The 16,056-nt window shown below is 37.9% G+C and overlaps 2 protein-coding genes across 3 annotated transcripts; one reads left to right on the top strand and one right to left on the bottom strand.

Moving 5' to 3' along the window:
* Positions 1-5,298: 5,298 nt before the first annotated feature.
* Positions 5,299-9,422, bottom strand: LOC135603485 (receptor-like protein EIX2). 2 transcript variants are annotated; one of them, XM_065094311.1, is made up of 2 exons: positions 7,911-9,422; positions 5,299-7,789 (listed from the first exon to the last, which is right to left on the bottom strand). In XM_065094311.1, the coding sequence occupies exons 1-2, from the start codon at positions 9,316-9,318 to the stop codon at positions 5,541-5,543; spliced, it is 3,657 nt and encodes a 1,218-aa protein (XP_064950383.1). In that variant the 5' UTR covers positions 9,319-9,422; the 3' UTR covers positions 5,299-5,540. The 2 variants fall into 2 exon arrangements, with proteins under 2 accessions (XP_064950383.1, XP_064950384.1); XM_065094312.1 differs by having other exon boundaries at positions 7,623-7,789; positions 7,952-9,419.
* Positions 9,423-14,440: 5,018 nt separating this feature from the next.
* Positions 14,441-16,056, top strand: LOC135612822 (E3 ubiquitin-protein ligase ATL4-like). The gene has a single exon (XM_065109544.1). The coding sequence runs from the start codon at positions 14,527-14,529 to the stop codon at positions 15,538-15,540; it is 1,014 nt and encodes a 337-aa protein (XP_064965616.1). The 5' UTR covers positions 14,441-14,526; the 3' UTR covers positions 15,541-16,056.

Raw genomic sequence — 16,056 nt, 5'->3', positions numbered from 1 at the left:
TGCATATCACCATGTCAGTGTGATTGCATTACTTATTATCTCTCAGTTGCTAGTCTTGGCCATAACCAAAGGAGAAAAAGCTATATCGAAGACAAATAATTAGCTTCTCCGAATTCCCAATTTGATCATGTTTTTAACCATGGCACATAACAGGTTATGCTGCTGCAGACTGCTTAATGACTTCATCATTATGACGAGAGCTCACTTCAAGTTCCATTATTTCATCATGCAATGATCAGGCACATCATTTTAATTATGTTTTCTGTAATTTCCTTATCCCACAATAAATTATTGGATTTGCACTTCTTTCCTCCTGTTGAATCATGAGCCAAGAGGATCATATCTCAAGCGATAAATACCAATACTCAACCGGATGGTGCAGCATTCAATACCCTACGACATCGACGCCGATCTGGGCTTTTTGGACGAGGCTTGGATCAATGTGGTCAATAGCAACTATGTCAGTAACAGAGTTAGCGTGTAAAAGGCAAACCCACTGCTACCGAAATACTTGGTACCTTCATTCCCCTCAGGGACAGAAAGAACCCCTCTGCAATGGTGGCAACATGTCCAGGGAAAACACCCATTTGCCCTGTAGTTGCTATGACGACAATGCAGCTTGAGATCAATGTGCACTCAAAATTGGCCAGCACCAAGCAACAATACCGTGTAAGCCCAGCATTTGCTAGTCGGCACAAGTTAGAAACAACAATGAAAGCAATCCTCGGTTCCCACTTGCCAATCATCAGCTAGTAGTTCATCAAGAAAATGCTGTCTCATGATTTACTGACACATTAACTTAATAGATTTGAACCATATATCCAAAATGTCGATGCCTAAGCTAATGATCAGAGACTCATCTGCTCCTACAAATTAACTTACTGCTTCTCTGCTTCTTCCCTGATTTAAGGATTGATATCCTCTACAAATATGATTAAGAGTTGGCACCTCTTCGGACAATTCTAAAGACAAAGTCTCTTCTCTTAGTACTTGAAAAGCACAAGGTCCTAACAATGACTGAAAAACCTTTTAGTGGTATCCCATTTCAGATATGTGAATGCATTTTTAAGTTCAGCTAAGCTTATTTTCCTTTATATGTTCCAATCGACTCTCCACTGGCCTGTGATTACAATTATTGACCAGATTTGCAATCTTCAAGTTTCCTTACCAAATATTCACATCTGATTTGTGGAACAGGTCCGATTTCCCATACATAAGTACATTAAAATATATATATATATATATATATATATATATATATATATATATATATATATATATGATCGAAAAGCAATATTTGGTGATTCATGTGGTATCCAAAATAGTTTAGGTGAGGGATCAGCTAATGCACCAACTTGGTCGAACTTTGAATAGATCAGAGAGTATGACAAGTTTCTTATGTATGGGTTAGGAATTGGAATGATGCCACAAGTAGTGGGGAAGAAAACTTAGCACCAAAGAGAACCTTGAGATGCTTATCATGGATCAGGAATGTTGACCACCACCGTTTTTATTTCCTGTAGATCAACAGCCATACCCAAGTCAAATGTTTAGGACACTGCGCTTCTCTGTAAACTTGAGACATCAGAAGAGGATCAAGCAATGAGTCAAATGTAAGCAAGCATTGAATTCGGCCGTGGCATCAAGTTTTGTTGTTGCGTACATATGAGGCATCAGAAGAGGATCGAAAAGAAACGAGATCACAATTCTTTAATTATGGTTCTAACCAATCTATAGTCTTCTTATGAAAAGGATTTGACATTCCTCAATTGCTCCCATGACTTCATGATTTGTGTAAATCACATAATTAAAGAATATTTGACCCTTTCGTAAACAAAGGGTGATCGGTAGTTCTAAAAGTTTAAGATGATCAATATACAGAATCCTGGTTGGAGCAGTAAAGAAGCAAATTAGGATGCAGGCAGGCATGCATGCATGCATATGTGGGTTTCCTAAGGACATACAACTCCCCGTTTAAGTATACGAAGACGAGTTGAGGCTAATGACACCATCCATCATGTCCGCAAACCGAGCGAGAGCATGATTTTGCGGTCAACTCTCTATCATACTTATGGAGAGGTTTTTATCTTAATTCTGTTAAAATAATGAGAATAGGGATTCAAGTATGAAATATATTGGTTTCTAAGATGAAAACCTCTACATAAGGAGTATATAAGTATTACTTATTTTTTATTTAATTGATTTTTGTATTAAAATGTTAATTAAAATTATAGAATTTATTATTAGTTTAAAAAATAAAAAAAAGTTTACTCGTACATTGTTTCAAATATGATATCTATTAATTATACAGGAACATACTAATCAACTCGAATGTCCAAATGAAATATGATATGATATATTATTTTACGTAGCACTATAATCACATTCTCTTTGATTAATATTTAAATATTTTATTGATCAATTTCAATTTTTATTAATATATAATTAATATTGTTGTGTTATGTTTTATCATATTTTAAATAATTATATATATATATTATTTGTTTAATTAAATAACAATTATTTATTATTAAACTTATAATATATAATATTAATTTGAACCGGTTTGAATTAATAGATAAAATCGATTCAATTGGAGGAAACAAGGGGAAATTCTCTTTAAAAATAAAAAAAAGTGTTCAATTGATCGGTTTAATTTATCTGTTCAATAAATAAATAAATTATAGTAAACCACGATGCTTACTCGAACCTATTATCAATTTCATTTCGATATTATGAGGCCACTTGGATTTCGACCGTGCTTAAAGATCCATCAGAGGCAGAGGAGGAGGAGCAAAAGGAAGAGGAGCCCGTGAGCTCGAATTCTGCAAGGATGTAGTGACAGATGGGCAAGAGGGGGGGGGGGGGGTTAGGGGGATCGGTTTCTGAAGGGAGAAGGAGAAGGTTGGTGTATAAAGAAGTGGTGGAAGGTACAACATTGATGGGGTGGGTGGTTTTGTGTTGAGAGAGAGAGAGAGGAACAGGTGGCTTCCAAACCGCGACCGGTCGCGGGATCCATGCCACCAAACCATTGGAAAAGCTTGCCTGGTCTGCCCTCTCTGAGTTGAGTCGGTGTGGTTGATACGATAATACATGATGCATGTAGCGATCAAGCAGTTCAGTGTCATCACATTGTTTCTCTCCAAACCCTGAACACTTCTAATGCTAATGGGACGCAGTGACGTCGCCGTAGTTAAAGCCAGTCGATCCTCCGACATATTGGCTCTTCCTTCCTCTTTCACGGGCAACCGCCTTAGTTTCCGTGGCGTCCCTGAGATGCGGCAGCTCAGCTCCCCGAACTCGAGATCGCCGAGACCACGATTAAAAGTTGGGCAAAATTATTAGTATTATAATTATAAAATATTTACTTTTTTATTTTTTAATTCTTATAAAATATTTATTATTTTTTAAAAGATGAGATTTTCTTGTCCCCACCTCCCTCCACCTCTTTCTCCTAACACTAGCTTGCTTTGTGCGTGTCTTTGTTCGTCGTCTTGCTCTTACCCTCGGCCTCACTCTTATTTTTTGTTATCGTAGTACATCTAAGGTCGCGTTACCTTGTCGAGGAAGCTCCATGCTCTCGTCCATGTCGTCCATCATCTTCATCTTATGTTTGTCATTATTGTCAATATACACTAAGATCACATTGCCCTTAAGACCTCTCTCTCTCAATTCCTCCGATGGAGACATGAATAAAGGAGTCAGAGGAGGGAGGTCCTAGGGGTCTCGAAAGTTATCATCAAGGGGGTTATTACTATGGATGTGGTTGTCGCAATGGGAGTCATTGTCATGACAAAGCAAAACAAAGATGGTGCAATAGTAACATCATCGTGGTGGTGATTCTCATGATACGATGAAGGCAACCCACAACGAGACCATAACAGAACACAACGAAGCTTAGGGGTAAAATAACAAACATAATCTGCCATATATACGACTTAGGGTAGATATACCCAGGTACTAGTGGTAAATGGGTAGGAGAACGATATTACATGATCTAAAGAATATATTATATTCCAATTCCAGCTGACATAGTAAAATTAGTAAATTAATTTTTAATTTTTTAATCAAATTGGTACACCTGTGTCAAAGTTTTGATCAAAGACATGTATCTTTTCCTATCAATCCCTTAATATAGCAAAATCCAAAAACTTCAATCATTCACGTTTGACCGGTGGAATAGAGATGTAGAAACTCAAGTATTAATAACTCTTCTCTGAGAATAAGAATGTTCATAGTATTTTTGCATATCTTTTCGAAATTTTAATTTAAACGTACAAGGATTCAATTAGGCAAATTTAAGCCTAGAAAGGCCCATTGTATTATCAATTAAGACATTACTAATGAAGCCATTAACCAAAACAATAATCGATGGTCCAATAAACCATATTGCTTCCTCCTTATGTATAATATACGTATATAATTGTTTAGGGTGAAGAAGACCATATGATGTTCAGTGAGTGTGCCTTCTTTAGGTAGCAATAGAAACAAAGAACAATGTGTGTGTAAGGTTTGTCTAAAGCCAAACAGAATATTTCCTATTGAATTGTTTGATTGATTTGGTGTCCACGATACTCTTGTCAATTTATAATGTGAGATACTCTGAGGTTTAGTTCTTTTGTGATATTTTACATGTATTTCTGCACTTAAAAGAAAAAAAAAACTTTTCATAATATTTTTTGTTTGCTAAAACTAATGGGATAATATCAAGAAATGTAGATCGTTTAGATCTAAGCTTTTGTCAACACCTTGCGCAATCACATGATGTCCGCCAATGTGGAACATGTCTCGATACACTTCACCCTTGAAATAATAAATCTTTATTTCTTCCTACTCTTTTATATTATGTAATATATAGATAGATAGATACGTATATGTATTATGATGAGCACCCTAGAATTAATGTAATGAGGAACAAAGTTGTGCTATAATTAAACATTTGTGAGGTGTCTCCATGTGGAGATCAGCTTCTTGTTTCCTCTGAGTCTACTTCAATGACCCATCTTATAATTTAATGTCATGATAATGTAATTACTTCTTGTTAGTGTCAATAATAAGTCCAATGAAGCCCATGCTACGGTTTACATGTTGTCAAGCTAAAACTCTTATGATTTGTGACATGATGACATGCAAGCCATGAGCGTATTACATGATACTAATATTTTTACTATTGCTTAAGTTGGATGAGTCATGTCGACCCCCTCAAACAACAGAGTTAGAATTTGTTAATTAGATTATGAATCACCTTACAAGCATAGATATGAACACCATAACCACTGCTGCATGAAACAAATAACAACTCATAAACCATAGGCAGAGGACTCATATTTTGATGACCTAAAGTTTTGACAAACAACTACGTAGACAAACATCAACAGATCATATAAAGAGTCAGTATAGCATGCACAACAAGGAAAAATTAAAATAATGTGATGGTGTGTTATGAAAAGACATGCAAACCATGAACGTGATCGATACCAATGCCAGTGCTATTGCTTAAGTAGGATGAATCATATAGACCCCCTCTAACAACAAAGTCATCAAAGCTTCCTTTTGTATTTTGCCACGGTCACTACCATTACCACGTATAGCTTGTCAAACATGTTATCAATGGCACGGAAGTACGTGATCCTCCATGTCCGTCGTAACAAAAGGCTTCCACAAATCGCCCAAAATCCAATAATAAATCCTAGGGTGATGCTTGTGTATAACCAAAGTGTTTCCATTCTGCTCTCAGAAGAATCTTCATTTTGCTCTTCTCCATCGGTCTTCGTTATATTCACCGTACAATTTTTGGGGAGAGGAGCGCCACAAAGATTTGGATTGCCAGCATAGACAGATGGATCATTTAAAGTTTGCAATTGGCTCCCAGTGGGGATTTTACCCGAGAGATTATTATATGACAAGTTCAAATCATTTAAGAAATTTAAATCTGCCAAGGTCGAAGGAATTATACCCGAGAGATTGTTTCTTGAGAGGTCGAGGATTTCTAGCTGGTGCATTCCGTCAATGTTGCTTGGTATCTCCCCTGTTAGGTAATTCCCAGATAGATTTAAGCTTCGCAGACCATGCAAATTTCCCAACTCTCTAGGGATGCAACCGGACAAACCATTGTTGGAGAGATCAATGACTGTATCGATTGAAAGTAGCATGCTGTTGTATTCGAGTTCGCTTCCTTTTGTGAAGAGCCACATGTAATCCTCATAGTCAAAATTATGAAAGTACAAACCCTTTGAAGGAGAGCCTTTCAACGCAGTAAAATTGCCAAAGCTGCTTGGTAGTATTCCTGAAAGATGATTATTCGAGAGATCCACTATCTGAAGAGATGTAAGATGAGATAACTGAGGAATGCTGCCAGTAAAGGCATTCGAGCGTAAGTTGAGAGTCCTTAAGTATGGTAGGCTTTCTCCAATCCAATTTGGTATATTGCCGATGAATTTGTTGTGAGCCAGATCAAGAGTAACCAATCCGGTAAAATTTCTGAAAGAAAGAGGGATTTGTCCCATAAAATTATTGTAGTTCAGATGTAGTGACTGTAGACTTTGTAAATTGATAAGGGAGTCGGGAAGTCCTCCTTGTAATTTGTTGATTGATAAGTCCAATATAAATAAACTTGAGGAATTTTTCCAGCAATTAGGAAGCTCCCCTGACAAATTATTTTTAGAAAGTCGAAGCACTACCAAAGACTTGATTCGACAATAAGAGAATGGGATGCCACCACTCATATTATTCGTTGATAGATCAAACCATCGTAAACTTGGCATTGTGTTTGAGATTCTTGATGGAAGCTTCCCTGAGAAGGAGTTATTTGAAAGGAATAAATATTCCAGTTTTGGAAAGAATTGTGGCATCTCACCCATAATCTTATTGTCGGAGAGAGACAAATATTCCAGACTTGGCATCATGATTGATATTTTTGGAGAAAGATATCCTGATAACGAGTTATTGCTGAGATCCAATATAGTTAGATTTGAAAGATAATATGGTACATCAGCGCCAATCATATTATTGGAGAGATCCAAATACTCGAGACTGGATGGAAGCCAGTTGGGAATCGTTTCTTTCATACCTGTATTTGATAAATCTAATTCATCAAGAGTGGTTTGTGTTCGGAGCCATTTCGGAAAATGGGGCCCGGGCAATATTTGGCAGAATCTCAAGCGAAGGGTGTTAAGATGAAAGGGAGGGATCCAGTCATCGCTTTTGTTCAAGTGTACAGAGTTGTATGAAATGTCCAAATATGTCAAACTTGATAGATTAGCAAGGTCATCCTCTAATAAGCTCAACGAGTTATTATAGAGATCCAAATACTCAAGACTAGAAGGAAGCCTATCGAAAAACATGTCTTTGATACCTGCACTTGACAATTGTAGTCGACGAAGAATGGTTTGTGTTCGGAGCCATTTTGGAAATTGGGGCGTGGGCCCTATTTGACAGAAATCCATGGAGAGACTTCGAAGCTGAAAAGGAGGGGTCCAATCATCGCTTTTGTTCAAGTGTATAGAGTTATATGAAATATCCAAATATTTCAAACTTGATAGATTAGCAAGATCGTCCTCCGACAATCTCAAAGAGTTACTGTAAAGATCCAATTGGACGAGGCCCTTCAACCGTTTGATGCCTTCCGGAAACATCCCAGTCAGATAATTGGAACGTAAAATCAAATATCGTAGCATAGAGAGGTTTCCAAGAGATGCGGGCAATGATCCATTGAGAGAGTTGTAAGAAAGATCCAAATGCTCGAGACTAGAAGGAAGCCCATCGAGAATCATGTCTATTACTCCTACTCCTGCAAGTGAAAATATAATTTATGAAAAGATTTTTACGTCTCAAGTCATTTTGGAAAATGGGCTATTTAAAAAAAATGTTATATAAAGAACTTGAAACTGAAAAGGACGGGATCCAATCACCACTTTTTCTGGAGTCGTAGTTGTTCGAAATGTCCAAATACCTTAAACTTGATAGATTAGCCAATTGGACCTCCGATAAGCTCAACGAGTTACTACTGAGATCCAAATAGATAAGGCTCTTCAGTTGTCCGATGCCTTCCGAAATCGTCCCATTCAAATCATTAGAATATAAAACTAAATGTTGCAGCAATGATAGATTCCCGAAAGATGCAGGCACTGATCCATAGAGGGAGTTGAAAGAAAGATCAAGAGATTTGAGATTCTTCATGTTCCCTAGCCAATCCGGAAAGGAACCACTCAGCTGGGTGCCGCTGATGTCCAATTCCTCCATGCTATGCCTGAGACATCCAGAGAAAACCATTTCTAGATTGGCAAGCATGTCTTTGATAGGCACAGCCCACAAGTAGAGAATTTGGAGCTTGCAGAGGTTGGATATAGGAGCTAATCGCATGAAGCCATCTTGGAACTCACTCTCAGACAAGTCGAGTGCCCTAAGAGAAGTCAACTTCGTAACAGAATCAGGAAAGAATCCATGCAGGTCATTCCCACCAAGATAAAGGAACTCGAGGCTAGTAATATTGAACACCCAATCTGGTATGGTGGAGTTTATATCATTACCTCGTAAATCAAGAGTGATGAGAAATGTGAAGTTTATATGAGACAACGAACGAGGAAAGGTCCCTAAGTCACAAGAACTTAATTCAATCTCTTGAACACGTGGTAGCACGTTCAAATCTTGCAACCAGTTGGATGCATTTGTCAAATTGACCCAATTCATGTTAAGGTGCCGAAGGGAAGTGAGCATAGAGATCCATCTCGTGTTCTCAAGGTACAAGCAGAAGAAGCCATCACCTTCATCAACCCTATAGCAGTTATAAGAAAGGTCGAGGTGCTGCAAAGTGGATAGATTTCCGAGCTGGTCAGGTACTCTACCCACGAAGCCTGCACCTGAGAGGTTAAGATATGTTAGTCTTCTGAAAGCTCCCAAGAACTTGGGGATAGGTTTATGCGTAAAATAGTTGCCGCTGAGGTCCAGGTGACTAAGTTGTTGGAGAGAACGCAGTGATGGAGTTATGTCACCACGCACTGCCCAATTGCATCCTGGATCATCATCCAACAAGTAGTACACCTCCTGACGAGAGCAGTCTTCATATAGATCCATTCGTCGTCTATTCCGCAGATCCAGCTTGATAACATGACCAGAGATGTTGCTGCAGCCAACTCCTTCCCACGCACAACAGTCCTCCCCGACCCAGGAAGAGAGACGATTGGAAGGATCACGAAGTCCACGCTTGAAGTCGATGAGGGCTTTCCTCTCTGTCTCTCGACAACCACGAGAAATCCCAAGCTTAATGCTCAGAACAGCAAGAGAAAAGGTGAGGACAAGAAGAGGGGTTCTCCCACCCATGTTTAATGGTGAGATCTACCCCTGAAGCAGCTCGCTCTCATGTGTGTATATACGCTCATATTTGCCTACCGCATGCGTGAGTGCCCCGTCAAAGGAGAAAGTTGCTTGGAGGGAACCAGTGGATGAGGCTGAACTCTCCAACAAAATTGTCACTTGTCAAAGTCAAGCAACATGGAAACAAGTCATTGTCCACAATAAATTATTGAGACTCACGTATGGTGGAGGCTTTTCCATAGCTTAATTTCCACCACAGGTGTCGCATTCTTGATCATAATCCTAATCTACTACCAGTCAAGCCATTGGAGAAATGACATATTTATTATACATCAGACAGTATCACTAACCGAGATTAACCGCATATATAAGCAGACATCCAAACGGCATGATGGGAGATTGGTGACGGAAGTAAAAAGCCCTCTCGTGCGGTGTAGCATGAAATTTATGACAAAATAGCACTCTTTTGATCTCATCTATGTACCATGGTTCTTAAATTGCAAAGTACATCAATTATTATTTTTTATTTTTGGTAGAAACTTTGGGTTCTCACAATGTTATAAGCTGGACGCCTTAGGCATACCTTTGAACCCTTCTACTGCCTTTTTCTGATTCAATGAAAGTTGTCTTTCTTTAAAAAAAAAAATCCACAGAAATTGAGAAATTTACCAAGATTTATGATAAACATTTGAAATGTCATACATATTGTTAGAAATTATACATGGAGCGATTGTTTCCACATCTTACATCAGCATCAATCGTTAGCCAGACGAACTTATCTTCAATCAAGTCGAATCCCAACAGGTGTATAAATATATCCATTTTCGTATTACCAAACAATAGGAAAGTAATAATTGTCTGTAGTCATGGAGGTACACTTAATTACTCGTTTGTGTTTTTACGTTTTTTTTTTTTTTTTTTTTTATGAAGATGGTATATACTTGTCTTTTCAATGAATGGATTTCTACTAGCCAATACGATGTTGGAGATGACTTATTATTTATAATAATTATTAATTATTAATATACCATTGAAGATGGTATTGTTATTGTCTAAGAGATGTATTAATTAACTCCAACTGATTCAAATTATACTGTTTTGTATTAATTATACTTGTCTAAGATATCTTCCAGACATAATGTACATTCAAGATGTCGTGGCTAGCTTCTTATTTTTATTAGCTAAAAATTATGTAGACCTTTCATCTACAATCGATGTCATGTCAAATAATCCATTCGTCGAAGATAACAAAAGAAAACTACTCTTAATCGTTATCGTTTACTTGACTTAAGAATTTATCTAATTCTTAAATTAAGAAAACAAAGAAAAATCACTCAAATCATTATCATTTACTTAATATGTTGAATCATTCCATTGAGTCAGAGAATTGATAATCAAAGTAAGTTAGTTATTGAATTAATGGCTAAAAGAAGTAATCAAATACTTAGGAGTATTAGTTTTGGAGCATTAATCTTTATTTAAATGTATCGAGGACATCAACTTATATCATGTTAATTGCTATTAAGGATATTATGTTTTGTCAAACAATCCATTCATTAAAGGCAACCAAAGAAAGCTGCTTTCAATCGCTATTGTTTACTTAACTCAATGATTTGTCTAATTCTTGAATAGAGGAAATAAAGAAAAGTCACTCAAATCATTATCATTTACTTAATTCCACTAATATGTTGAATTATTCAACTATCATCAAAGTTTGATTCAATTTCACTAATATGTTGAATTATTCAACTATCATCAAAGTTTGATTATTGAATCAGTAACTAACAAAAGCAATCAAATACTCAAAGAGTGTTGATTTTGGATCATTAATCTCTATTTCAAGTCCTGTCATGTTAAACGAAAATGATCTACTCACTGAAAGCAACCAAAGAAACCTACTCTGAATCACTATCGTTTACTTGACGCAACGATTTGTCTAATTCATGATCGAAGGAAACAAAGAAAAGTCACTCAAATTATTGTCATTTACTTGACTTCACTAATGTGTTGAATCATTCAATTGAGTCGAGAATTTATCATCAAAGGTTAGTGATTGATTCAACATTCAAATAGTCAGGAGTATTAATTTTAGAGTAATAATCTCTATTGTAATGTATTAAGGATATCGTTTCGTGTCAAACAATCCATTCACCAAAGGCAACCAAAGAAAACTAATACGAATCACCATCATTTACTTACCCAGCAATTTGTCCCATTCTTAAATAAATAAATAAAAGTCATTTAAATCATTATCGTTTACTTGACTTTGTCTGAATCATTCAATTAAATCAAAAATTTATCATAAAAGGTTGATGATTGAATTAGTGCCTAATAGAAGTAATCAAATACTCAATAATGTTGATTTTGGAGCATTGATCTGTATTGCAATATATTAAAGATATAACTTTTTCCAAATTAATTACTATTAAGGATATCATATCGTGTCAAACAATTTATTACCATTGTTTACTTGAATTACCATTGTTTACTTGACCCAACCATTTATCCAATTTTTGAATGAATAAAAGAAAGAAAAGTCACTCAAATCATTGTCATTTATTTCACTTCAATCATTCAATTGTAATGATAATGTATCATCAAAGATTAGTGATTGGATTAATATATAATAGTAGTCAAATACCTAAGAGTTATGATTTTAAAGTATTAATCTATTTTGTAATGTATTAAGAATATCATTTTTATCTCTGGTTAATTTCTATTAAGTGATATAAATTTTAATTTTGTTGCTGCAATAGTCGTATCGACTTGTTTGATCCTCAATGGTTTCTCTGTATACAGCCACATGTAAGTGCATCAAGTTCTAAATGCAACAGCAAGCCCTTCCATCGATGCAACCGATTAATTGTCGAGCATTGCCATGTTCATTGTACGCTCGCATTCAACAACCAAAGGAAGCTCATTGCTATTCCAGATTATATATATATATATATATATATATATATATAATATAATATAAATGATCAAGAAAGCAATTTAGATCTATATCTAGATGGATCTTTGAACTTGTATCAGCATAAATCATTAGCTGATGAAAAGGTTTAAGCACTCTTCCAGCTCATCTATATGTTGCATTGTGCATCATCTTTGTTCCAATGCCTCCTACATCCCCGTTAAAGAAAAAGGGAATTGCCCAAGTGTTGATCAATATTTGGTGATTCAAGTGGTATCCAAAATAGTTTAGGTGAGGGATCAGCTAATGCACCAACTTGGTCAAAGCTTTGAATAGATCAGATAGTATGACAAGTTTCTTATGTATGGGTTAGGAATTGGAATGATGTCACAAGTAGTAGGGAAGAAAACTTAGCACCAAAGAAAACCTTGAGATGCTTATCGTGGATTAGGAATGTTGACCACCACCATTTTTATTTCCTGCAGATCAACAGCCATATCCAAGTCAAATGTTTATGACACTGCGCTTCTGTGTAAACTTGAGACAACTCTACTACTCTTCTATGCATGTCATGTTTCACTTCTCGCATTCTTTTTCTGTGTGGTTAAAAGCTTTGTAAGTACATCCGAAGCAAGCATTGAATTCAGCCGTGGCATCAAGTTTTGTTGTTGCGTACGTATGAGGCATCAGAAGAGGCTCGAAAAGAAACGAGATCAAAATTCTTTAATTATGGTTCTGACCAATCTATAGTCTTCTTATAAAAAAGATTTGACATTCCTCAATTGCTCCCATGACTTCATGATTTGTGTAAATCACATAATTAAAGAATATTTGACCCTTTCATAAACAAAGGGTGATCGGTAGTTCTAAAAGTTTAAGATGATCAATATACAGAATCCTAGTTGGAGCAGTAAAGAAGCAAATTAGGATGCAGGCATGCATGCATGCAAGCATGCGTCCGTGGGTTTCCTAACGACATACAACTCCCCGTTAAGTATACAAAGACGAGTTGAGGCTAATGACGGCATCCATCATGTCCGCAAACCGAGCGAGAGCATGGTTTTGCGGTCAGCTCTCTATCATACTGTGTACGTGCTTGGACAAGAAGCAGGATGCAGAAGGAAGATGGAGCAATTCAAACGATGGCGTGTGATAACATGAAGAATCTTTCAGCAGCATTCATGGCTAATGGATTCACGATACCAAGCATGCATCAATAATTTCTTGAAGCATTACGAACTTGCGAGGCTTCTTCTCTTGCTTGCTAGGACTTGCCATCTCTTTATTTATAATTCTCAGTCCGGAGGTCGGCAAACAAGTCATTTTGTCTTCGTTCTTATGTGGAGGGGAGAGAGAGAGAGAGAGAGAGAGAGAGAGAGAGAGAGAGAGCGCGCCTTTGTCTTATCAGCCACGCATGGAGTTGGATTAACTCGGAAAATACGCAATAGTTTTCAGAAAAGAAACCTTAATAGTCTTAGAGATTGAGCGATAATATATATTTAGCATGAATTTGTTAGAGAAATTCATGCTTATGTAGAGGTTTTTATCATAATTTTATTAAAATAATGAGAATAGGGATTCAAGTATGAAATATATTGGTTTCTAAGATGAAAATTTCTACATAAAGTGTACATAAATATTACTTATTTTTTATTTAATTTATTTTGTATTAAAATGTCAATTAAAAATAATATTATGTATTATTACGTAAAAAAAATACTCACTCATTGATTCAAATCTGAGATTTATTATTTGTAAAATAATATACTGATCAACTCGAATGTCTCAATAGAATTAATATTATTTAATTTACATATCACTATAATCACATTAACTTTGATTAATATTTAAATATTTTATTGATCTATTTTTATTTTTTATTAATATATAATTAATATTATTGTGTTATGTTTTATTATATTTTAAATACTTGTATTTATTAATATAAAAATAGTCTTTATTATTACACTTATAATATATAATATTAATTTGAACCGGATTGTATTAATAGATTAAATCGATTCAATTGGAGGAAGAAAGGGGAAATTCTCTTTAAAAATAAAAGAAAAAAAGTGTTCAATTTATCTATTCGATATATTTTAAGAAATAGGTTTTTAAAATTATATTAAATCACTATGCTTACTCGAACCTATCATCAATTCCAATTCCATATTATGAGGCCACTTTCGTCAACAAGAAAAGGAAAGCAATATAATAAAAGAATTAAATAGAAAGTCGATCTATACGATATATGCTTATATATATGAGCTCACATACAAAGCTTTGCTTCTCCCGTTAACGCGATGGACTCGCTTCCTCCTCAGCCGCCTACCAATTCATCTTCTGTATCCCTCAGCGTGAGTCTGATCATAATCGCCGCCATCATTGTCTTCGTCGTGCTCGCCTCCTTCTTCATCCACCTTTTCCTTCGCTTCCTCTCCTGCCGCCGCGGCTCCTCTGTCGCCGCCTTGCCGTTGCCGCTCGACCGTTCCCGATCCGCCTCCTCCTCAGCCGCCGCCGCCGCCGCCGCCAACTTTGTACCCTTCGACCAGGAGAAGGCCAACTCGCTCCCTGTCTACTCACTAGCCGCCAGCCCCAAGTCCTCGCCGGACTGCGCCGTCTGCCTCTCCCCTCTCCGCCGCCACGACGAGCTCCGTCTCCTGCCTGCCTGTCGCCACGCCTTCCACTCCTCCTGCGTCGACCCCTGGCTCCAGACCACTCCTTCTTGCCCCCTCTGCCGAGCTTCCGTTTCCCTTCCCGCCTCCCTACTTCCAGCGCTGCCGTCGGCGGTGCCGCCACTCTCCGACGAACCTGACTCCTCGAGATTAGGCAGCTTCCGGATCGAGATAGGAAGCGTCAGCCGCCGGATGACACCGTCGGGGGAGTTATCGGGAAATCCTCCGCCACTGCCAGCTCCGCTTCCGTCGTCCCTGAGGACGTACTCGATAGGGTCGTCGTTCGAGTACCTGGTGGTCGAGGAGGTGGAGGCGGTGGTGGCGAGGATCACGCGACGGACGGAGAAGGTGGAGAAGCGGGGGGATGCCAACACCAGCACCGAAGCCGATGCGGCTACGGCGCCACCGGGGGATGGGGTGGCCGAGGCGGCGGGGGGAGGGCCAAGGCTGCTGAAGGAGTACGTCGATCAGCTGTCCTCCTCGGCGTCCTCATCCTTCTCGTCTCTACGCTTGTCCAACCGCTGGAGCCACCATTACGACGGCGATGGGGTACGGAACTCATGGGATTTGGAGGGTTCCGCGTGGCAAGACGCGGAGGAGAGCGGCCTTCATGACTTCTTCCATTGGTTGATGGGCGCATAGTGCCCTTCGCTCGACATGATCGCACTACATTTACCGGAATACCCACGCTTCCTTCGCAACCAGTACCATCCCGGCAGCAAATCTCCATCCATCTCCGAGATCGGACGGCCAAGAGCTGACGTCTCGTGGTGAGACCCACACTTGTTTCAGAAAACAAAGCGGAAGTGATTTCCTCGGAAACGTTTCCGGATCGAGCAGAAATTAATTAGCAGTAACGTGTGGTACATTGGATTCTTAGCGTTTGTTTGTCTTTGGTTGGAGTTGGTGACGAGGGGAAGGAGGCAATAGCAGCTGCACCGCTGCCATGAATACCTGCTTCGTTGCACGGCCACCTGCACCCCATTTTAAGTTGAACACGTATGTTCATGTCTGTGTGCGTTGATGGTGCAGGTGGAGGAGTTGTTCCCTCTCTTTCTCTCTGTATGATTTCCACTGTGACAAAAGAAAAAGATTGTAAATATTTGAAACTATCATGTACTGCTGTTGCATAAAAATACATACATGTTTCATGTGTTG

Source organism: Musa acuminata, chromosome BXJ1-2, assembly GCF_036884655.1.
Source record: "Musa acuminata AAA Group cultivar baxijiao chromosome BXJ1-2, Cavendish_Baxijiao_AAA, whole genome shotgun sequence".
In the NCBI taxonomy this organism is placed as follows: Eukaryota; Viridiplantae; Streptophyta; class Magnoliopsida; order Zingiberales; family Musaceae; genus Musa; species Musa acuminata.
This window is presented reverse-complemented; position numbering and strand designations above follow the sequence as displayed.

Coding starts and splice junctions, on each gene's coding strand:
- LOC135603485 (XM_065094311.1), bottom strand. CDS start 9,318: ATGGGTGGGAGAACCCCTCTTCTTGTCCTCACCTTTTCTCTTGCTGTT. Junction 7,790..7,910: donor CTACGACTCCAGAAAAAGTG/GTGATTGGATCC, acceptor TTTCACTTGCAG/GAGTAGGAGTAATAGACATG.
- LOC135612822 (XM_065109544.1), top strand. CDS start 14,527: ATGGACTCGCTTCCTCCTCAGCCGCCTACCAATTCATCTTCTGTATCC.